The following is a 23,772-nucleotide window of genomic DNA, read 5'->3' as shown; positions in this document are numbered from 1 at the left end:
GGTTCAGGAGGGAAGTGTTTTTAATAGGAAAGTGAACACAAGAACAAGGGGACGCAATCTGAAGTTAGTTGGGGGAAAGATCAAAAGCAACGTGAAAAAATATTATTTCACTGAAAGAGTAGTAGATCCTTGGAACAAACTTCCAGCAGACGTGGTTGGTAAATCCACAGTAACTGAATTTAAACATGGGATAAACATATATCCATAGTAAGATAAAATACAGGAAATAGTATAAGGGCAGACTAGATGGACCATGAGGTCTTTTTTTGCCGTCAGTCTTCTATGTTTCTATGTTTCTAAAGCAGTGTTTCCCAACCTTGGCAACTTGAAGAGATCTGGACTTCAACTCCCAGAATTCCCCAGCCAGCATTTGCTGGCTGGGGAATTCTGGGAGTTGAAGTCCAGATCTCTTCAAGTTGCCAAGGTTGGGAAGCACTGATCTAAAGGATGCCAGCTTCAGGTCAGCAGAATCTTAATGAGCTTTGTTGCTCCCATGGCTTTGTAATGCTCACCAACATCAGCATTTATAACATATTGACTTACTTATTTCTGTGTTTAGTAAAGGCTCCACCACCTGAGAACCAGGAAAATTATTCAAGCAAATAACTCCAACCCTAATTCAAGCTGTCGTTAACATCTGTCATTGTGCCCATTTTAAACCCATCGGCATCGAGCTAAGAAAATATTCTACCTACATATGGGGAGTAAGCAAAAACAAAGTCCCATAATATGAGATGACACTTGAGAGAAATATTGTAAGATTTCCATGCTATGTAGCTTTCTTTTTGGTCTTGCCTTGGCTCTGTACAGGTAGTACAAACACAGCTGAGTCCAAGTCCAACTATTGCTAAGTCAAACAGTTGTAAAACAATAGTCTGGGGGACAGAAGGAAAAGGGGGGACGTGATCGAAACATTTAAATATGTTAAAGGGTTAAATAAGGTTCAGGAGGGAAGTGTTTTTAAAAGGAAAGTGAACACAAGAACAAGGGGACACAATCTGAAGTTAGTTGGGGGAAAGATCAAAAGCAACGTGAGAAAATATTATTTTACTGAAAGAGTAGTAGATCCTTGGAACAAACTTCCAGCAGACGTGGTTGGTAAATCCACAGTAACTGAATTTAAACATTCCTGGGATAAGCATATATCCATTGTAAGATAAAATACAGGAAATAGTATAAAGGCAGACTAGATGGACCATGAGGTCTTTTTCTGCCGTCAGTCTTCTATGTTTCTATGTTGTTAAGTGAGGTGTTAAGTATGGTTGTACGTGACCAAGATTAGCATAGCTGCTGCTGATTCGTTCATCCAGCGGTGGGAGAATTAAACAACTGTCGGTGGCCAGCCGGCTACAGGGAAGCCTTTAAAAGCGTTTCCCTGCAGCTTGCCGGCATTCCGTATGGCTTTCTGACTGAACTGTTCCTACATCTCGCCTCATCATTCTCGCACAATCTAACATGAGTTTTGTCCCATTTTACGACCTTTCCTGCTACCATTGTTAAGTGAATCACTGCAGTAGTGAAGTTAGTCACATGATTGTTATGGGAATGTGGGTTCCCCATTGACGTTGCTCATCAGAAGGTTGCGAGAGGTGATCCTGTGACCTTGGGACTCTGCAACTTTCATAAATATGAACTAGTCATCCAGCATCCGAATTTTGATCGCACACCCCAGGAGGAGGCTGCAATGGTCATGTGAAAAATTTATTTATTTATTTTATTTATTTATTGGATTTGTATGCTGCCCCTCATCGTAGACTCGGGGCGGCTAACAACAGTAATAAAAACAGCATATAACAATCCAATATTAAAACAGTTGAAAACCCTTATTATAAAACCAAACATACATACAGACATACCATGCATAAAATTGTAAAGGCCTAGGGGGAAAGAGTATCTCAGTTCCCCCATGCCTAGCGGCAGAGGTGGGTTTTAAGAAGCTTACGAAAGGCAAGGAGGGTGGGGGCAATTCTAATCTCTGGGGGGAGTTGGTTCCAGAGGGCTGGGGCCACAAAAATGGTCCTATGTCACCTTTTTCAATGCTATTGTAACCTTGAACAATCACTAAATGAACGGTTATAAGTCAAGGACTTGCTGTAGTTCTTCTTTCCACAGGTTTCTGGTAAACATTTCATGTTTCATGTAAACTATTTCCTTTAAGATATCACAAAAACACACTCACACACAAAATATACACGTTATTGTCCATTCCTTTCAACAGGCCAGTTCATTACTTCAGCTGCTTGTAAACATGCAAGAAACATAGAAAGCATGTTGGTTTCAAGTCAGAGCACCAGATTCAGTCAGGCACCTTTTGCAAATGAGCTTGAATGTAAAATCTAGCAGAAATAACCAGAGGCACACAAAGAGGAAAAGGCGTGGATTTTATTACATTCTTGTGTTAATCTACACGTTAAAAATACGTCTTAGTATTTATTAGCAGCAAAAACGTATGTAACAAGATGACCAAATAGGTCATGATAAATACAGTAGTACCTCTAGATACAAGCTGCTCCACGTGCGAGTATTCCAAGTTACGAGCTGAAACGCGAGCAAAATTTGTTCGACACCCGAGCTCAAATTTGGGATACGAGCCGAGCGTCCACTAGGTGGCGCAAGAATTCCATTTTTTCCAGTTATCTCGGCGCAAAACGCCAAATCTAAATGCATTCGTTCGAGATACGAATTGATCGACATACGAGCTCGGATCTGGCACGAATTAAACTCATATGTCGAGGTACCACTGTACTGTATTTTTCAGAATATAAGATGCACCTCCTCCCCCCAAGAGAGGGTGGAAATGTAGGTATGTTTTATACACTGAATACAGCCCTTGCAGTGTTCCTGGAGGCTGGGGGAAGGCAAAAATGCTGTTTTTGGAAAAAAAAACGGGCATAAATGGGGTGTTTCCCTCCCCCCCCCAAAAAAACAGGGCTGATTTTGCCTTATCCCACTACCAGGAGCACCCCAGAAACCCTCTGCATGCCCATTGCAAAATACAGGAGGTGCAGAGGATTTGGGAGGCCTGCATGGTATTTCCGGGGGTTGGGGAGGACCAAAACTTTTTTTCTTACTTACCTCTTCGAAATCTTGGTGCGTCTTATACCCCGGTGCATCTTATAGTCCAAAAATATGGTAGTTACTAAATACACATTTTCATACATTCAGAGGTTAAAAGTGCTTCCTACTTTATTCTGAACACTGGATTTTGCTAATTCTGGTTGCAGGGTTTTTTCCCCTATCTTGAGGTAATTAAACTAGTCTCTAAAAACCAGAGTCCAAAATTCCAGGGTTGTGAAATTCCTGTTCCTTTCTACCAGCTGCTGCAGTGCACGGGCTTCTCTCTTAGACTGTTCAAAGCTTGATCTCCACACGTCCTGGAGAACAGTTCTCTGAACACCGAGAGGATCGAAGGAAAACGCTTGAGGACTGGGGCAGCTGAGATGGTTTGCTTCTGCCTTCCATCTTCTTGGTGGCATTCCCTGAGAAAAAGTTAAGAACATAATCTGAGTTTATTTGTTGTGAGTTTCAAGCAGGGCTGAAAGCATTAAGAAAAAAAGAAAAAACTTCCTCCCTTTTCCAACACTTCAAAACTACAGGACATAAAATTGATTTTGACAGAACTAAATTAATTTCCAAAACAACACTACAGTAAAAGAATAGTCATGGAAGCCATCGAGATAGAAAAACATCCCAAAAATATGAACAAGCATGATGATACCTCCCGCCTACCAGATATCTGGAAACCAGCCCTCATTAACAAACGTATCCCAGCCATACAAACTGAAACCAGACTCAGAACACACATTGCAAAACAACTAAGTAGCCTGCAAGCTCCAATTACTCAGGATATCACCCCCAATCCACAAACATTAACTAATCAGCATACCTCAGTTACATCAACGACTCTAGGTGTTACCCCACTGACTCACCAGGAAGTTTCAACACAGCAGGCAGCTGCTGAGCCATCAAACCACACCCCACCCACCAGTATTTATAGAGGGAAGGCAGCTCAGGTCTCGCTGTGTTCGCCCTAGAACAAGGACAGAAGCACCAGCCTGAAGATGACGAGTGGGACCTCGTCGAAACGTCACCAGAAATCTCTAAATCTTACATGGGAAGAAATTCGAATATACCAAGACCGTCATATATATATATATATATATATCCCCCTGAAATTTTAAAATTTCAGCAAAAAACATGTGATATATTTTTTTGCTGAATTTGAAAATTAAGGGAGACTAGGATAGATCTATTTCGGCCTTATTTTGGCCTCATCAGCTAGCCATACCCACTGGGACTTGAACCTATATATATCTTCAGTATATTTTTATTTTTCATTTTTATTTTTATTAATTTTTCACTTCTCTTTTGCATCCATCACCGTTTCTTTCTATTCTTTTCTTTTTAGTTTGTATTAGATGGTACAATTTTAATTAAAATTGTTAATAAAATTATATATATAAAAAGCAAATTGCCAGAGTTTTCTTCTACCGATTCTGATATCATGGATTTCGTGGGTTCAGGCAGAATACAGTTTGGCTCCAACTTGCTAAATACTGATATATTACAAAGACACACAGCCTGAGTTCAGTGTTAGAGAATAAGATGTACAGATTCACTCAATGCAACTTGAAAAGATTGAAATATTATAAATGTAAATCTAAATTAAGTCGATGGTGATTAGTCATGCCACTGAAAAAGAATTAACCATTTTTAACTTTTTAATAACTTAGTAATAGAATTCATAGACATTTTAAAGCAATATTATTATTTTAGGTAGAAAAAGTGTATCAAAAGAAATAACCTCTCCCTAAGTGAAAGTCAGAATGAAAATACTCAAAAAGAAATGAGGGAACTGATGGATTCCATTAAAATATTCTAACATTGGATGATTGAAGAATAAGATTAATTATTCTAGCCCACTACAATCAAAACATTTCATTAAATATTCCCAAAATGACTGAACCGCAGGGGTAAGATAACTTTATACTTTTGATCATATTCTGTATAGAGATTTGCTATATATCTAACATAAAAACTCATTTTTGATCAGAAAAGGGAACAGTAAAGTTTAAACTTTATAGCATAGTTGTACTTTATTTAGGTATAAACTTTCCTTCAGATCAGATCATCCCAATATTCAGTTTAAGTGCTAAAACCAGACTCAGAATCCAGCAAAGAGGATTGAGATGCAATTGCTTGTAGGCAATTCTACAAATTGATGTTAGGCAGCTTAGTGACCTAGTGAGGGGGTGCAATGGCTCAGTGATTAAAATGCTGAGCTTATCAGCTGGAAATCTGACAACCCAGGTTGAAGACCCAAGCGCCACGCAATGGGATTAACTCCCGTTTCTTACCCTAGTTTCTGCCTACCTAGCAGTTTGAAAGCATGTAAATACAAATAGATTAATAAGTACTACAGTGATACCTCGTCTTACGAACCCCTCATCATACGAACTTTTCGAGATACGAACCTGGGGTTTAAGATTTTTTTGCCTCTTCTTCCGAACTATTTTCACCTTACGAACCCGCCGTCCCCGCTGGGATGCCCCACTTCCGGACTTCCGTTGCCAGCCAAAGCGCCCATTTTTGTGATGCTGGGATTCCCCTGCAGCATCGCAAAAACGTGGTTGTCCGGAAGTGGGGTTTCCCATGGAGGGGAGCCTCAGGGGAATCCCACCAGCGCGAAAATGGGTGCTTCAGCTGGCAAAAGGGATGAATTTTGGGCTTGCACTCATTAATTGCTTTTCCACTGATTCCTATGGGAAACATTGTTTCGTCCTATGGGAAACATTGTTTTGAACTTTTCACCTTACGAACCTCGTCCTGGAACCAATTAAGTTCGTAAGACAAGGTATCACTGTACTTCGATGGGAAGTAAAAGCTTTCAATGCATCTTTGGCATATAGCCCTGCTGGCCATATGACCATGGGAAATGTTTTCCAATAATGCTGGTTCCTTCGGCCAAGAAAAAGAGATGGAATATTGCACCTAGAACTGGCCATGCATCCAATGCCAGAGAGGGGCAGCATATAAATCCAATCAATCAATCAATCTCTTTAGTAATAAATGTTCTGGCAATAATTGGACCTACAAATTATCAAAGGGCTTGTTTAAATGGGGACATCATATCTTCAGAAGTTACGTTTCACTGAATGTAGAAAAGAATAAAATAGGTAAAATTTATTTATATTTCACTGGAAACACAAATTATTGATAATGGAAAACTAGCAAATCCATGTGAAATGCAAAAAGGAACAAGATAGGGACTGCCCTATTGTCCCTTCTTCTATTCATTTTGGTCCTTGAAATACTAAATAGAGATATAAAAAAAGACAAGAGGATTGTGGGAGAAAATGACTTGGAGTTGATTTTGAAAGTTCTTTTAAAGAGAATTGAAATATTAATGAGTACATTGAAAGAATTTGATACAATAACAGGCTTTAAGATTAATAAACAGAAGATGATATTAATAAAAATATGAAAATGCAGGATCAAATAGAATTGAGGGCTAAAATGGATTTTCAGATTGGGATGATAAAATACTTGGATGTTACTATGACACATATGAATTTTATGTTATTTCCAAGTAATTATATTAAGATACAGAATGAAGTTTAAAAAATGTTACGTTAAGATGAGAGAAAATACTATCTATCTATCTATCTATCTATCTATCTATCTATCTATCTATCTATCTATCTATCTATCTATCTATTGAGTTGAAAGGGACCGTTAGGTCATCGAGTCCAACCCCCTGCCTGAGCAGGAAACCCTACAGCACCCCAGCCAAATGGAAGTCCAATCTCCTCTTGAAGGTGTCCAGAGTTGGGGAGTTCACCACCTCCCCTGGCAGGCACTTCCATTGGTTGATCGCTCTGACCGTCAGGAAGTTCTTCCTTATTTCCAGGTTGAATCTCTCCTTGGTCAGCTTCCAACCATTGTTCCTCGTCCGGCCCTCTGGTGCCCTGGGGAATAAAGAGACCCCCTCCTCACCGTGGCAACCCCTCAAGTATCTGTAAACTGCTATCATGTCCCCTCTAGACCTTCTTTTTTCTAGGCTGTCCATGCCCAGTTCTCTCAATCTCTCTTCGTAAGTCTTGGTTTCGAGTCCCCTAATCATTTTGGTTGCTCTTTTTTGCACCTTCTCCAGAGTTTCGATGTCTTTTTTGTAGTGAGGTGACCAAAATTGGATGCAGTACTCCAGGTGGGGTCTGACCAGGGCATAGTAGAGTGGTATTAGTACTTCCCTGGTCTTGGAGCGTATTCCGCTGTTGATGCAGCTTAGGATTGAGTTGGCTTTTTTGGCTGCTGCTGCACATTGCTGACTCATGTTTAGTTGATTGTCCACCAAGACTCCAAGATCTCTTTCGCAGTCACTACTGCTGAGTGGGGTATCTCCCAGGCTGTATGTATGTCATACATACAATTGTCATTGCTGGAAAAATTTCTATTTCTAAGCTTAATTTCTTGGCTAGAATGTTATTTTTGCTTTAGACAATACCTGTTTTGAAAACTGATGCACCACTTAAATAATGGCAGGATAAATCTAAATTTAGGAGGCAGGGAAAAAATACATGAGTTAAATATAAGGTGTTATAAGAAAGAACAGTGGGTTTACCTGATTTGAAAGTATATTTTGCAGCTTGTTTAATTTGGATGAAAGAGTGGGTGTTACCGAGAAATAGAAGACATTTGGAGTTACAACACGACTAGAAATTCAGATGGCATAGGTGTTTATGGTGTGATAAAACTAAGGTTGATGTACATTTTAAAAATGCAGATTTTATTATTCAGAATATGGAATAGACACAATCCCTGGCTGTGGCCAAAAACACCTCTGTGGCTTTCAGTACAAGTAGCATTTTATAGAATAGATGAAAAATGCTAAGTAAACACAAATGACAAATGTATTGTGAGTTATTAGAATTTTATCAAGGAGAATATAAAATAAAAATCAAGAGAAGATCTGTGACAGTTGGATATATCTGAAAATGATTTTTTTAAATATACAATTATTAGAAATATTCAAAGTAGACAAAGAAATTTTGGACAATCTAAATCTGAGTTTGAAATAAAACTGTATACAAATGATGAATACTGCTAAATGTACATTTTTTGAAATTTGAAATAGAAAACTAAGTGGGGAAAAATGCATGATTGTAGATTAAAAATTTTGGTTACAATGTGCAAATGGAACAATGGAAGAACATGTAACTGAAGGGACTAAAATTATGTAGCTGAAGGGACTAAAATCATCTTAGATATATTTTTTTTAATAAAATGATGCATTGTTTGGTATATGCCACCAGAGGAATTGTCTAGAACAGTGTTTTTCAACCAGTGTGCCGTGGCACACTAGTGTGCCGCGAGACGTGGTCAGGTGTGCCGCGAAGAAGGAGGCTCAGGCTCTGGTCTCACAACCTTTTGCTGAGAGAGAGAGAGAAAGAGTGAGTGAGAGAGAGAAAGAAAGAGTGAGAGAAAGAGAGAAAGAAAGCAAGAAAGAAAGAGAGAAAGAGAGAGAGAGAAAGCAAGAGAGAGAGAGAGAAAGCAAGAGTGAGAGAGAAAGAAAGCAAGAGAGAGAGAGATAGAAAGAAAGCAAGAGAGAGAAAAAAGGAGAGGAAGGGGGAGAGAGAGAGAGAGAGAAATGAGCAAAGAGGGGGGGGAAGAGAAATGAGGAAATGATTGAGACAGAGAATGAGAGGAAAGAGAGAGAAACAAAAGAGAGAGAGAGAAGTGACTCTTGATTTAAAACATATGATAAAAAGCACCCAAAAAATAAGAGAGAAAAAACCGCAGCCCTCACCTGTTTTTGGAAATGGTTCAAGAGTATGTATACACACGCACACACACACGCACACACACACAAGAGGGGGAGGAGACAGGGATGGAAAAAGAGAGGAGAGTGTCGTTTTGTGTCCTTTTAGTTGGTGGTGTGCCCCAGGATTTTGTAAATGTAAAAAATGTGCCGCGGCTCAAAAAAGGTTGAAAATCCCTGGTCTAGAACAAGGGCCTCCAACCTTGGTAACTTTAAGACTTGTTGACTTCAACTCCCAGAATTGAAGTCCACAAGTCTCAAAGTTGCCAAGATTGCAGACCTCTGGTCTAAAATGTGTTGTGGTTAGCTCTGGCCCAGCTCCTGCCCCAAGGACTGTGGATGTGGGGGAGACATCCACATGCTGCAGGCCTGTTTTGCCCCCGGTGGAATCTGCTGATGAAGGTTCCTCTGACCAAGAAGACATGAATGACAGGGAGGAGGAGAGTGGGGCAGACAGCTCAGAAGGAGATCAATTATCTAGCTCCTCCTTGGATTCAGAACAAGAGTTAATGATACAGCCACGCATGCGGAGAGCGATGCATAGGCAACAACAATTGAGAGATTATTATCAAAGAAAATGAGGCCACCTGTGCTTGGGTGGGGCTGTAGTAATTAGTGAGGCTGCTATAAATAGCGGCCTGTGGGTTTGGCCATTGTGGAGGATTATCTGATCGTTGTGTTTCGTGACTGCTTTACTGACTTTGATCTTTGGTGTGCTGATTTTTCCCCGCTTTGAAACTAAACCAGGGCAAAATGTGTTTCACTTTGTGAAAGAAGGACTGTGAATTGCCTCACAGCTGCAAGCCAAATATCACAGAACTGATAAGGGACTTGTACAAATTACCAGTTTGTTTGGAGACAAGTGCTCTTTGCTATACCAAAAGAGGGCTTGGTTTAAGTGACTTTTCATTATAAAGAACATTGTTTTGAAGTTTCAAATGTGTGTGTGTCTGAAATTTGTACCTGTGAATTTTTGGGAGGATTCTACCAGAGAGCCCGACAGAACAAAAATGTATACAGGTAATTTAAATGTTAGAAATATGAACAAGAAGGATCCTTCAAATGTACATCTAAGAAGACGGGAGAACAGAGAAAATAATGGATCTGAAAGTAAGATGAAGTCACGGTGGTTAGAGTGCAGTACTGCAGGCTACTTCTGCTGACTGCCTGCAATTTGGCAATTCAAATCTCACCAACCTCAAGGCTGACTCAGCCTTCCATCCCTTCGAAGTGGGTAAAATAGGGACCCAGATTGTTGGGGGAAATATGCTGACTCTGTAAACCGCTTAGAGAGGGTTATAAATCACTGTAAAGCGGTATGTAAGTCTAAGTGCTATTGAAGTCAATGTGCTCTAATTACTTTCTACATTTATGGATCACAGAATGAGTCATGGACCTCTGTCGAAGCAACATCATCTTTCTGTAGGAACTCTGTAACTCTGCAGAGAGAGTTATTGACTTAATGATGAGAAGTCCCTATGGAGTGTTGTGGTTAGCTCTGGCCCTGCTCCTGCCCCAAGGACTGTGGATGTGGGGGAGACATCCACCTGCTGCAGGCCTGTTTTGCCCACGGTGGAATCTGCTGATGAAGGCTCCTCTGACCAAGAAGACGTGAGTGACAGGGAGGAGGAGAGTGGGGCAGACAGCTCAGAAGGAGATCAATTATCTAGCTCTTCCTTGGATTCAGAACAAGAGTTAATGATACAGCCACGCATAGGCAACAACAACTGAGAGATTATTATCAAAGAAAATGAGGCCACCTGTGGTTGGGTGGGGCTGTGATAATTAGTGAGGTTGCTATAAATAGCAGCCTGTGGGTTTGGCCATTGTGGAGGATTATCTGATCGTTGTGTTTCGTGACTGCTTTACTGACTTTGACCTTTCGTGTGCTGATTTTTCCCCGCTTTGAAACTAAACCAGGGCAAAGTGTGTTTCACTTTGTGAAAGAAGGACTGTAAATTGCCTCACAGCTGCAAGCTAAGTATCACAGAACTGATAAGGGACTTGTACAAATTACCAGTTTGTTTGGAGACGAGTGCTCTTTGCTATACCAAAAGAGGGCTTGGTTTAAGTGAATTTTCATTATAAAGAACATTGTTTTGAATTTTCAAACGTGTGTGTGTCTGAAATTTGTACCTGTGAATTTTTGGGAGGATTCTACCAGAGAGCCCGACAGAACATGGAGAGACATATTTATACTTACTTTTGCTTGTCTCCTGATATTTTCCCATACCCTGGAGCACACCATGCACTCAAAGGCATCTATGTAGTTGTCTTTCATGATATCCTGCACTCCCCATGTACGCTCTTTGATAACAGTAAGCAGTTGCCTGTTGGAAATGGCACCTTTCAACTTCCATTCAAGGTAGGCCACATATTCCTTGTCATCCGCATCCAAAGCTTTGATATGCTGAGCCAAGTCCTTTGGGTGCGGAAAATCTGTGACGAGAATGGCACTCTTGTTGCTTGGAAGCCAGTCTTGAATTTTGGGAGAGCCATAATAAACAGGCACAACTCCCAGCTTTAGTGGCCTCCAGAGTTTTTCAGTGATATAATCTTCACAGATGGAATTCTCAAAAGCCAGGACGAATTTATACTGAGCTAGTATTCTGTAAAAACTATCGCTGTCCATGGAGGATGGATTGCGGAGATGGTCGGGAAGGTCTCTATTATGCAAACAATCCCCATAGGAATCAATTTCAATGTGAGCCATCAGTTCCTTTACATAGTTGTCTCTGTCAGAGGGAGGGTCACAATCAGATTGTACATAAACCAGGGGCGCAAGTCTCTTTCGCAAGCTGTTCTTTTTTTGCAAAGAAACTGTGTACTTCAGGGACCTCAAGGCCTCAATACTTTCAAGGTACTGGGTAGTAAGCGGTAGGTGTGAGTGGCGGCTGAAAGTGGCTGTGTGGTTGAACAAAGTGATGGCAGGCGGTTGGAAAAGCTTGTAGTTGTTTTTGGGGGACTCCTCGTGAAAAAGAGCCCAATCATGATAATCTCTACGAGGCAGAGGTAAGCTGTGTATGCTGAAATCAGTACCTAGATGTTGAAAAACATAACAAATTCCTTTCAATTAAATTCAATGGAATTTGTTGCACTTTCTTCAATAATATAAAAAGTCATTATTTCAAGGCAAAGTGGCCATCGTCAATGATGCAGACATTCTCCAATTGTAAGATTCATATTAATACAGTGGTACCTTGGTACTCATCGTTAATTGGTTCCAGGAGGTGCAATGACTTAATAATAATAATAATTATTATTATTATTATTATTATTATTATTATTATTATTATTATTATTTATCAGATTTGTATGCCGCCCCTCTCCGAGGACTTAGAAAAATGATGAGTACCAAACAAATTTTCCTATAAAGAATAATGTAGTGAATCATTAGGCAGCCAACATTGACAAATCCTAGCTTGTTGAGTCAAGTACCAAACAAACAATGAGTATTTGCATCAAAATGTGTTGAGTAACAAATTCAGTAAGTTTCAAAACTGTTTATTACCAAGGTACCACTGTTTTGGAAAATTAAAAATTGCATCAGAATGATAGTTTTGAAACAGAACAAAAATCCATTTTTGGATTGGGGGAGAAAAACCCTAAGAGGAGGAAGAATTCTGGAAATTACCCAATCAGGACTCAGCGTGCTCAGTGGGCATGAAATGTTGTATGATTCTGGATGGTGAATAAGAAGTAGGAAAGAGGAACTATATATATAGGTAGTCCTTGACTTACAATTAGTTGCTTAATGAGCACTTGAAATTAAGATGAGCTTGGAATTGGTGGTGTACAATCCATAAAACATTTCTGGTCTTTGTAAAATGTCCATAGATCACATGACCAGGCAGGGTTTCCTACTTACTGCTGCTACCAGCGCGTTCTGCACGCAGCTCCGGGTAACCAGTGGACCCGCATGCACATCCGAGCGTGATTTTGCAAAATCTCTCGAGGGGATGTGTGCATTCGTGAGATTTCCATGATTCTTTTGCTTCTGCGCATTTGTGATTGGTTGCATTTATGACTGGTTGCAGTCATGTGATCATGATTTATGTTTCATGCCAGTTTCTGGCATTTTTTAATTAATTTCTGGCCAAAAAACCCCAAACTCACTCAGAAGAATGGTTTTGCACTTTAGAACCACATGCAAAATATGTCATAAACTGATATCCATTTAGCCACATTGATCCTTCCTCTTATCACAATGACTTATGACCAGAAATCCTGTACTAGTTATAAGTCAAAGGCTACCTGAAATCGAATTCACCATATTTCCAGTTGGTTCCACTTTTTTTCTGCATGCGTGTAGATTACACAAGAAAAGGGGGAGCAAGAGATTCCCCACCAACCTGTTCAAAATTTTAGGCAGTCCCTTACCGTAAAAAAGAAAGGCTTTAGTCATAGGATTGTGTTGGTAAGTCCTGTTGATGGTAAAGAAGCAAACATCCTCGCCACACTGAGCCTGCCGTCCAGATTCTCCCGTGAGAGGAGACCACCACAGCAAGATGGGATATGTGCCTCTGTGCAATTTTTTTCCAGCATTGTGGTCAAGTTTTGGCTTTTTGAAAAACAGAGGAGGGTATTTCTGGAACTCATCTTCTCTGAAAGCATCGTTGTATGAAACTGAGTTTTTGGAGGTCAACTGTTCAGACTTGCCCAGTTCCACAACCACCTTTTTGAAAGCAAAGAAAAATTAAGAACGATCAAAGGCTTAAGAAATAAGGCATGAAACCTCTTTAAGATGGGGGAATATTTAAATAATGAATTAAAGGGGAGGAATAAAATGGCAGGAGCGAGCACCCAGTGGACTGTATTAAAAAAGGCCATCTTAAAAGCCACAAGACTTTATGTAAAGCAAGTAACTAAAGGTAAAAGGAAGAAGAAACCGCTATGGTTTAGCAATGATGTAAGGGCTATAGTCAATGAAAAAAAGGCTGCCTATAGGAGGTATAAGGAGTCTGGAAGTATAGCTGATAGGGAGGTGTATAAAATGAGACAGAAGGAGGCGAAACAGATAATATATGCTGCTAAAGCCTCAAAAGAGGAAGAAATAGCAAAATCTGTAAAGAAGGGGGATAAAACCTTCTTCAGATATATCAGTGATAGGAAGAAGAAAAACTGCAGCATCACAAAGCTTACTACCGGGAATAATACATGCATTGATGGGAATAAGGAGATTGCTGACCATTTCAATAGCTACTTCTGTTCAGTTTTCTCAAAAGACACCTTACAAAATAATGCTATAGAGGGATATAGCATTGCTTCCAGCTGTATGGATTCAGCTCCAGTGATCTTAGAAGCTGATGTCTTAGAAGAACTTGAAAGATTAAAGATAAATAAGGCAATGGGTCCAGATGGCATCCACCCCAGAGTTCTTAAAGAACTCAGATCTGTCATTGCTACCCCCCTGACTGATTTGTTTAACCAATCCCTGTTAACAGGAGATGTTCCTGAGGATTGGAGAATGGCCAGTGTTGTGCCTATCCACAAGAAGGGCAGTAGAGAAGAAGCTGGTAACTACAGGCCAGTTAGCTTGACATCAGTTGTAGTTAAAATGATGGAGACTCTACTCAAAAAGAGGATAAATCAGCATCTAAAAAACAATAACTTATTGGACCCAAATCAGCATGGCTTTACTGAAGGCAAATCGTCTCAATCTCATTGAGTTCTTTGACTATGTCACAAAGGTGTTGGATCAAGGTGGTGCCGTGGATATTGCCTATCTGGACTTCAGCAAAGCCTTTGATACGGTTCCACATAAAGAGCTGATAGATAAATTAGTGAAGATTGGACTTAATCCCTGGATAGTTCAGTGGATTTCAAGCTGGCTGAAGCATAGACATCAGAGAGTTATTGTTAATGGCGAGTATTCTGAGCAGAGACAGGTTACAAGCGGTGTGCCACAAGGGTCTGTTCTGGGTCCTATTCTTTTTAATATGTTTGTGAGTGACATAGGGGAAGGTTTGGTAGGGAAGGTTTGCCTATTTGCCGATGACTCTAAAGTGTGCAATAGGGTTGATATTCCTGGAGGGGTCTGTAATATGGTAAATGATTTAGCGTTACTAGATAAATGGTCAAAGCAATGGAAACTGCAGTTTAATGTTTCCAAATGTAAAATAATGCACTTGGGGAAAAGGAATCCTCAATCTGAGTATTGCATTGGCAGTTCTGTGTTAGCAAAAACTTCAGAAGAGAAGGATTTAGGGGTAGTGATTTCTGACAGTCTCAAAATGGGTGAACAGTGCAGTCAGGCGGTAGGGAAAGCAAGTAGGATGCTTGGCTGCATAGCTAGAGGTATAACAAGCAGGAAGAGGGAGATTATGATCCCGCTATATAGAATGCTGGTGAGACCACATTTGGAATACTGTGTTCAGTTCTGGAGACCTCACCTACAAAAAGATATTGACAAAATTGAACGGGTCCAAAGATGGGCTACAAGAATGGTGGAAGGTCTTAAGTATAAAACGTATCAGGAAAGACTTAATGAACTCAATCTGTATAGTCTGGAAGACAGAAGGAAAAGGGGGGACATGATCGAAACATTTAAATATGTTAAAGGGTTAAATAGGGTTCAGGAGGGAAGTGTTTTTAATAGGAAAGTGAACACAAGAACAAGGGGACACAATCTGAAGTTAGTTGGGGGAAAGATCAAAGGCAACATGAGAAAATATTATTTTACTGAAAGAGTAGTAGATCCTTGGAACAAACTTCCAGCAGACGTGGTTGGTAAATCCACAGTAACCGAATTTAAACATGCCTGGGATAAACATATATCCATTGTAAGATAAAATACAGGAAATAGTATAAGGGCAGACTAGATGGACCATGAGGTCTTTTTCTGCCGTCAGTCTTCTATGTTTCTATGTTTCTAAGATGCATCGGTATTGATTTTAAGTGGGTTTAGACTTTCTAACGAATACCAATTTGGTGGAGCGATTAAGGTACCTGGCTAGAAACTGGGAGATTGTGAATTCTGATTCTGCCTTAGGTACAGGATCAACTGGGTGATCTTGGGCTTTTCGAGAGCTTACGAAAGGCAAGAAGGGTGGGGGCAGTCCTAATCTCCGGGAGGAGTTGATTCCAGAGGGCCGGGGCTGCCACAGAGAAGGTTCTTCCCCTGGGTCCCGCCAGACGGCATGGCTTAGTCGACGGGACTCGAAGAAGGCCCACTCTGTGGCACCTAATCGGTCACTGGGATTCGTGCGGCAGAAGGCGGTCCTGGAGGTAGTTATACTATACATTACAATACTAATGGTAGTATGTTATACCACTTCACATGAAAAAATGTAGTTTTTCACAGAACCCATTAGGACAGGGGTCCCCAGCCCCCAATCCCTGGACCGGCACCAGTTTGTGGCATGCCATAAACCAGTCTACGCAAACAAGCAAAGCCCCATCTGTGGGATGTATGCAGCACATAAACCATGCCCCCTTCTGTCTGCAAAGCAGCCAAAACTCTCCACAGAATCGGTCCCTGAATCCTAAAAGGTTGAAGGCCACTGCCTGAGGAGGAATTCTGACTGTGACAATTACATCTGATCTGGCTTCTCCTTTTTTAATTGCATTAGCTCACAGTCTTGCCAGAGGAATCAAGCTGTGACATTATAAGTTAGAATAATTCATGATTGCAGAATCAGAATAAAGAGAATAAGGATGTTTTTTACTCAAGGAAAATAATTTGCCCTGAATTTTTTACTGTTTGCACATACAGGTATTCCTCAATTTTTGACCACAATTGAGTCTACATTTTTCCGTTGCTAAGCGAGACAGTTATTAAGTGAATTTTGCACAGTTTTATGACTTTTTGGTCACAGTTGTTAAGACAAATCTTTGCAGTTGCTAAGTTAGCACCATGGTTGTTAAGTGAATCTGGCTTCCCAATTGAGTTTGCTTGTCAGAAGGTCGTAAAAGAGGATCACATAACCCTGGGACACTGCAAGGGTCATAAATACGAACCAGTTGTCAAGCATCCAAATTTTGATCATATGACCATGGGGTAACAGTAGTAAGAATGAAAAAAACACTCATGTCACTTTTTTTCAGTGCTTTCAAACAGCCACTAAATAAATGGTTATAAATCAAGGACTACCTGTATTATCTATTGGTGAAAACTCGGCAGTAGAAAAGAAGCGATTTGGAAGCATTGAGCACACAATTAAATCCCTATCACCAGGCTGAACCCCAAAGTTGATACAGCAGTAAGCCCGTTGCCTATCCTAAAACTTTACATTAGCTATTCCTTCCTGTCTTTGGGGCATTTCTGAATATATCCCCAGCTCCATCCCAAGTATCTTTGGTACCTGGAAAGTGATCAGGAGAAAAAAGAAAGCCATAAAGCAGAAGCAAGATGCCCAAAATCTTCTCTTCTTAATTCTTTTCATGCTTTATAATCAGGTACACGAAATATTCATGTTTGGGGATTCGGGAATCCTTAACATGCCCAATAAGTGATCCGCTTGTATTTTCCCTAGAAATCCTTCTCGTTCCCCATTGTCGTCACTGGTGGGAGGAAAAGTGTCATCAAACCTGAATCGATCTTCGATCTTGTATTACTGTAGCTTCTTCAATCGGGGATTCCTTAGAATTAATGCAGCTGCTAATTGAAAAAAATACAGTTCAGAAGCACATTCTTCTTGGCATATGTGATGGTCACATCCCCATCAAAAACATTTGAGACCCACATAAACCAAGAGTTAGCAACAATGAGTGTGGGTACTACAAAACATGTGTCCCTCTCTAGGCGTTAAATTACAGTGGTATCGCTACTTAAGAACTTAATTCATTCCATGACCAGGTTCTTAAGTAGAAACATTCTTAAGTAGAAGCAATTTTACCCATAGGCATCAATGTAAAAGCAAATAATGCGTGCAAACCCATTAGGAAATAAATAAAAGCTCAGGATTTGGGTGGGAGGAGGAGGAAGAAGAAGAGGAGGAAGACAGTCACTGCTGAAAGAAGGTGAGGTGAGGGGAATCAAAAAAATTCAAAACTTTAAGGCTTAAAAAAAAAAAGAGGGACTCTGAGATGGCGAGGAGGAGCACACATCTCTCTCCGTTTGCTGTGGGCTGCCAAAGCCTCCTTAAGCACCACCGAAAGGCTCCTCTGCCAACCCAGAAAAGCCCGAGTTGGCCGGGATTAAAGGGGGAATGGCAGAAAACTGGCCGGGCCTTCGTGCCCTCTCCAATTTCCTGGGAAATTTTTCCAGGCTCGTCCTCATTTTACGATCACAGGCAGTCCTCATTTTATCATCACAATTGAGCCTAACATTTCTGTTCTAAGCGAAATAGTTTTAGGACTTTTCTTGCTCCATTTGACAAGTGAATCACTAAAGTTGCTAAGTTAAGCCCTACATGGCATCGGACCAGAATACTTACGGGACCGCCTTCTGCCACATAAATCCCAGCGGCCGATTAGGCCCCAAAGAGTTGGCCTTCTTCAGGTCCCGTCGACCAGACAATGTCGTCTGGTGGGGCCTAGGGGAAGAGCCTTCTCTGTGGCAGCCCCAGCCCTCTGGAATCAAGTCCCTCCGGAGATTCGAATTGCCCCCACCCTCCTCGCCTTCCACAAGAGCCTTAAGACTTATCTATAACTAGTGTATCCCCCCCCTCTGACCATTGAAAGTTATGTGTGGTTATGATTGTGTAGTATCGATTGTTTTTAAGGTAGTGGGTTTTAGTTACAGTTTTTAATTATTAGATTTGTCTCTGTATTGTTTCATTGTTGTTGTGAGCCGCTCCGAGTGTTCGGAGAGGGGCAGCATACAAGTCTAAAAACGTATTATTATTATTATTATTATTATTAATAATAATAATAATAACAACAACACGGTTGTTAAGTGAAACTGGCTCTCTCCATTGACTTCATTTGTTAGAAGTTCACAAAAGGTGATCATATGACCCAAGGGCACTGCAACCATCAAAAATATGAGCCAGTTGCCAAGCAACTGAATTTGGATCACATGATCATGGGGATGCTGCAAAGACCGTATTAAAAATGATCTTAAGTTATTTGAACAGTCACTAAATGAAATGGGTGTAAGTCGAGGACTACCTGTAGTAGGAGACCTTGGAACATAGTGAATAAGAAGGTCCCATTATACCGAAAGAAAACTGGATACAAACCTACGTTTCATTGTCATCAGTGCTCTTTATTATATGAAAATATAAAATGGGATAGAATAAGATTTCACATATGGAATATAGCTAAGAAATTTTGACTTTCTTCAGAAAATATATCCAGTAATGGTTGTAAATCTCTGAGGCAGATTTAGAACAGAAGCAATATTCTGTGTTCTATAGCAGTGTTTCCCAACCTTGGCAACTTGAAGATATCTGGACTTCAGCTCCCAGAATCCCCCAGCCAGCGAATGCTGCTGGGGAATTCTGGGAGTTGAAGTCCAAATATCTTCAAGTTGCCAAGGTTGGGAAACACTGTTCTATAAGGTAGATACAATAATGCTGCACAATAAATATATGCAAGTTCACATTCATTTGCATTGAAAAATCTGCATAATTGGAGAAGCGTTTTTTAAAGCAAAGAACCCACAAGGAATATATAATTTCTACAAGACAATTAGAGAATCTCTCTCCCAGAAGTGTTAAGGGTACTGTTCGCACTGATATTTTATGGAGGTTTGTAATATTTTCCCTTGAAAAGTGAAGGAAGGATTGGTCTGAATAGAAAAACCTTCCAGAAACAACTTTAAAAAAAAATTAGCCTCTGCGTCTCTCTTTCAACAATACTGAAGAAGCTTTAAAACAGGGGTCCCAAACTTGGCCACTTGAAGACTTGTGGACTTCAACTCCCAGAATTCTCCAGCCAGCATAGTCCACAAGTCTTCAAAGTGGCCATGTTTGAGGACCTCTGCAAACAATAGCTTACAACTGACAGAAGCTTTTAACTGCATGCTATTGTAAAAAACTTTTACTATAGGGAGGTAAAACTTTTACTATAGGGAGGTCCTATGCCGCCCTGAGTCGTCTCGAGAAAGGCGGCATAGAAATCTAATTAATAAATAATAAAGTTTAGAAATTAAAAGGGGGGGGGGGAAATAGCTGAAGCCGCTTGGGCTAAAATAGGCCTCAAGAAAATTTTTCCTTTTTGTGAGAGGCGGAGCTGCAACTTTCAATTGTTACTTTTGGCTTAGAAGCGTTAACCTTACGCTTTCCCCCCTTTTATTCGTAATCTTTTGTAGCTCGTTTGTTGGTTCCTTTCCAACTGTAAATGCCCCCATTGCGTCGCAGAACTGGAGACCGAAAGTAAACCGAATTAAGGAGAGTCTCTTTTTTTTAAAAAAGGTCTACAGGCGCCTTTTTTTGCAGACGTTCAAAACCAAAACAGGAAAACATCGCTATACGAAATAAAGATACTGTACTCACTCACCCAAGTCCCCCTTCTCCTTCCTGGTTGTTGCGAGCCGCTTTTGTTTTTTTACTTTCAATTGGTACCTCTTACTCTTCCCTTTAGGTTGCCAGTAAAGCCTGCAGCGGATCGCGGCTCTCCCAACATCCCTACGGAAGGACCATCTTAGCCTGGAGAAGCAGATCCCGGGGATCCGCCTTCCAGAGTTCCCCGAATCCCACTTTGGAAAACAGGACGTTTTCCCCGGGTTCGTGCGAAGGAAAGTTGGTCCGATTGCGCTCGTTGTGGTGGCGTCGTTTCAATGGAAACCTGCAAACGTCCGGACCGGAAAGATCTCCATCAAAATGAATGTGTGCGGTGGTGGGGAACGGACAGTGAATTCAGCAGTGGATTTATCCGGTTTCTAGAAAAAGGTTTCAAGTTTTGGGGGGGAAATAAACAAAATAGCGATCGCGGTTTCCATAGCCGCTTTGCAGATCGCTTGCCAACTCGCTTTAGCATAATGCAGCAGTTTGAGAGCTGCGTCAGATACATTCAAACGCCGCCCGAGAATTTAAAAAAAAAAAAAAAGGATTAAGGCGAATTAATTGCGTAGATCACGTTATAAAACTTTAACATTGTTTTTTCCCCCTTCTATTAGAAATAATTGCTTGCCCGCCGGTGATTGCTGCATCCGACTGCAAAACTCCTTATGACCACAAGATGTCAGCAGATATACTTTTTATACTCGCTCGTTGCTGCCATCTACTGGTCAGATGGGACATAAATGGTGGGAGAATAAGCCCCTCCACTTTTCATCCAATACTGTACAGTGTTCCCTCGATTTCCGCGGGGGATGCGTTCTGAGACTGCCCGCGAAAGTCGAATTTCCGCGAAGTAGAGATGCGGAAGTACAGTGATCCCCCGATCATTGCGAGGGTTCCGTTCCAGGACCCCCCGCAACGAGCGGGTTTTCGCGAAGTAGCGCTGCAGAAGTAAAAACACCATCTGCGCATGCGCAGATGGTGTTTTTACTTCCCAGCAGCGAGGAGCCGAAGATTGGGGTTTCCCCGCCGCCCACGCCCACGTTCGCCTTTGACTTCGGGACTCAGTTGGTAAACCGCGCGGCTGTTTTAAAACGTCGCCGCCGGCATGTCCCGAAGCCAAACGAACCCGGGTGGCCGGGCGAGCAGCGAGCGAACGGCGGGTGGCCGGGCGAAGGGCGGGCGAAGGGCAGGCGAGCCGGGCGAACGGTGGGCGAGCCGGGCGAAGGGCGGGTGGGCGGGCGAACGGCGGGTGGGCGGGCGAAGGGCGGGCGAGCGGTGAACGGGGGAAGACCCAGGGAAGCCGCCCAGCAGCTGATCTGCCCGGCGCCATCTACGCATGCGTGCCCATAGGAAAAAAGGGCGCGCATGCGCAGATGGTGGTTTTACTTCCGGGTTCAAAAATCGCCATATAGCCGTTTCGCAATCATCAGGAGCGCAATACCCGGGGGATCACTGTACACCATTTTTGGCTATGGACAGTATCACAAGCCTTCCCTTAACACTTTAAACCCCTAAATTACCATTTCCCATTCCCTTAACAACCATTTACTCACCATTATTACTGGTACTCACCATTGAATAAGACACTTAGTGATCCTGATATTTATAAACATAATTATTTATTAACAATAATTATTTTTTTTGTTATTTATTTGCAAAAATTATTAGTTTGGCGATGATATATGATGTCATTGGGTGGGAAAAACCGTGGTATAGGGAAAAAACCGCAAAGTATTTTTTAATTAATATTTTTTGAAAAACCGTGGTATAGGCTATTCGCGAAGTTTGAACCCGCGAAAATCGAGGGAACACTGTATATCAAAGATGAAGAGAAGAATGTAATATAACATTGATTCTTTTCCACATTTTTGTCTGGTATATGCAGTAATATATGTGTGAATATGGAATTAATAAAATTTTAAAAAATCTTCCACGTTTTGCTTTATAGTATCCCCTTTTATCTACAACTGTAGGCCAGTGTGCAGAAACCTGGGAGTGAAGATTAAAGCCTATGTGTATAGAAGTTAAGAGCGACAGGAAGCCAAGTTCTAGCCCACATTCAGCCACTCTCCCCGTCTGCCTACCTCATAGGGTTGTGGTTGTGCACAAAGTAAGGGCTGTGAAGGGTGCCAACTTGATCTCCCAAACCAAATAGTGGATTATACAACTAACAAACTAATTAAATAAAGTTCATTTCCTGGCTAGGCAAAAATCAACCTGGCAATTAGATCAAATTCTCATGGGCAGGAATTTCAATGGAAGTCTTCACCTTGCTAAGGCACCAAAGGTTTGTTTTGTTGTATTTGCCTGCTGTCCCACATCAAAAATAGTGGTCGAAGGAAACTCTAGAAAAATAAGAGAGATTTAGTGGCTACTTATGGCCCTTAAATTAGGTTGCTCAGCTCTGATCTTTTTTTTTAAAGATCACATGTTTATTTTCCCTGAATAATAATAATAATAATAATTATTATTATTATTATTATTATTTATTAGATTTGTATGCTGCCCCTCTCCAAAGACTCGCGGCTTTTCTACTACTAGTCTAAAATCCAAGCCAAAAGTTATTTCTCAAATGGATTGATAATATGCTCAGTGTGTTATTATTTCTCTGAGGAATGATAATATAGTATCACTGTGGCCTCATTCAAGCACAATTGCTCTCTGATATTAATAATACCTTTACAACTTTTTATATCTGATAAAAGATGATGCTGCTTTAATGAATTACCAGTTACAACAGCATATTTATTTTTTAAATTTCAGAAATCCGTTGCTAAAATTGCATTAGTCCGAGGCCTGATGCATATCTCCTAAATTATTTTGAAGTGTTCACAACTTTATTTTATAGAATACTGTTAAGAATCAGCAATTATAAGTCTTTTTTTTCATTATAGAACCATGGGATGAGTGGTGTATAAATTCAATCAATCAATACACTTTATTTCAGCTTTTGTTCATGAAAAACTGCAGATGTTTATTTTGTAGCGAAAAAAGATGAAATTGGTATATGACAACTTTCAATTCATGCATTAATTACACCATGAAGCTAAGTTACAACTATACTAGACTGCATGAGTCATTGAGAAAATGAGCTTGAAAAATGTTATAAATTTAATATGAATAAAAGTGCTCTGCGTGACTTGTATATGCTAAATGTGAAATTATATGTGATTGTTAGTTTTGAGTAGAGGAGATTGCTTGATCAGATGTATTTTTGTAGCTGCTGTCTAGTTTTAAACAATCAAAAGACACTTTGATATGGTGGACTAAGCAATACTCTTTGATATGGTACCTTTAGCATGCAAATAGATGAATAAATTAATGCTTGGTGACATTTCTCTCTTTTTACGTGTGCAGGAGAAATAGAATTCTGCTATGGTTCTGCACTGTTTCAATGTAGCCAATTATAAATGTGCTTGCTTTACTTGCGTTAATTAAGGTTGCTTGTATTTTTCTTTTATTAATTAAGGTTTTAATGCTTTTCTGCTTTTATGTATTAATTATTTTTATTCTAAGCTGTCCAAGCAATCCCTTTTAGAACATTATGATATATGAAACTTTTAT

At 40.5% G+C, this 23,772-nt stretch overlaps 1 protein-coding gene across 3 annotated transcripts; it reads right to left on the bottom strand.

Moving 5' to 3' along the window:
- Positions 1-2,368: 2,368 nt before the first annotated feature.
- Positions 2,369-20,752, bottom strand: FUT10 (fucosyltransferase 10). 3 transcript variants are annotated; one of them, XM_070742336.1, is made up of 5 exons: positions 20,204-20,752; positions 17,122-17,417; positions 13,199-13,493; positions 11,022-11,857; positions 2,369-3,479 (listed from the first exon to the last, which is right to left on the bottom strand). In XM_070742336.1, the coding sequence occupies exons 2-5, from the start codon at positions 17,200-17,202 to the stop codon at positions 3,255-3,257; spliced, it is 1,437 nt and encodes a 478-aa protein (XP_070598437.1). In that variant the 5' UTR covers positions 17,203-17,417; positions 20,204-20,752; the 3' UTR covers positions 2,369-3,254. The 3 variants fall into 3 exon arrangements, with proteins under 3 accessions (XP_070598437.1, XP_070598434.1, XP_070598436.1); XM_070742333.1 differs by having other exon boundaries at positions 17,122-17,414; positions 20,204-20,676; XM_070742335.1 differs by having other exon boundaries at positions 17,122-17,414; positions 20,200-20,215.
- Between the last annotated feature and the right edge of the window lie 3,020 nt (positions 20,753-23,772).

The sequence above is a fragment of the Erythrolamprus reginae genome, chromosome 2, assembly GCF_031021105.1.
Source record: "Erythrolamprus reginae isolate rEryReg1 chromosome 2, rEryReg1.hap1, whole genome shotgun sequence".
Taxonomy (NCBI): Eukaryota; Metazoa; Chordata; class Lepidosauria; order Squamata; family Dipsadidae; genus Erythrolamprus; species Erythrolamprus reginae.
This window is presented reverse-complemented; position numbering and strand designations above follow the sequence as displayed.

Coding starts and splice junctions, on each gene's coding strand:
- FUT10 (XM_070742336.1), bottom strand. CDS start 17,202: ATGAAAAGAATTAAGAAGAGAAGATTTTGGGCATCTTGCTTCTGCTTT. Junction 13,494..17,121: donor TTCTCCTGATCACTTTCCAG/GTACCAAAGATA, acceptor GCTTTCAAAAAG/GTGGTTGTGGAACTGGGCAA. Junction 11,858..13,198: donor TAAAGCCTTTCTTTTTTACG/GTAAGGGACTGC, acceptor TTCAACATCTAG/GTACTGATTTCAGCATACAC.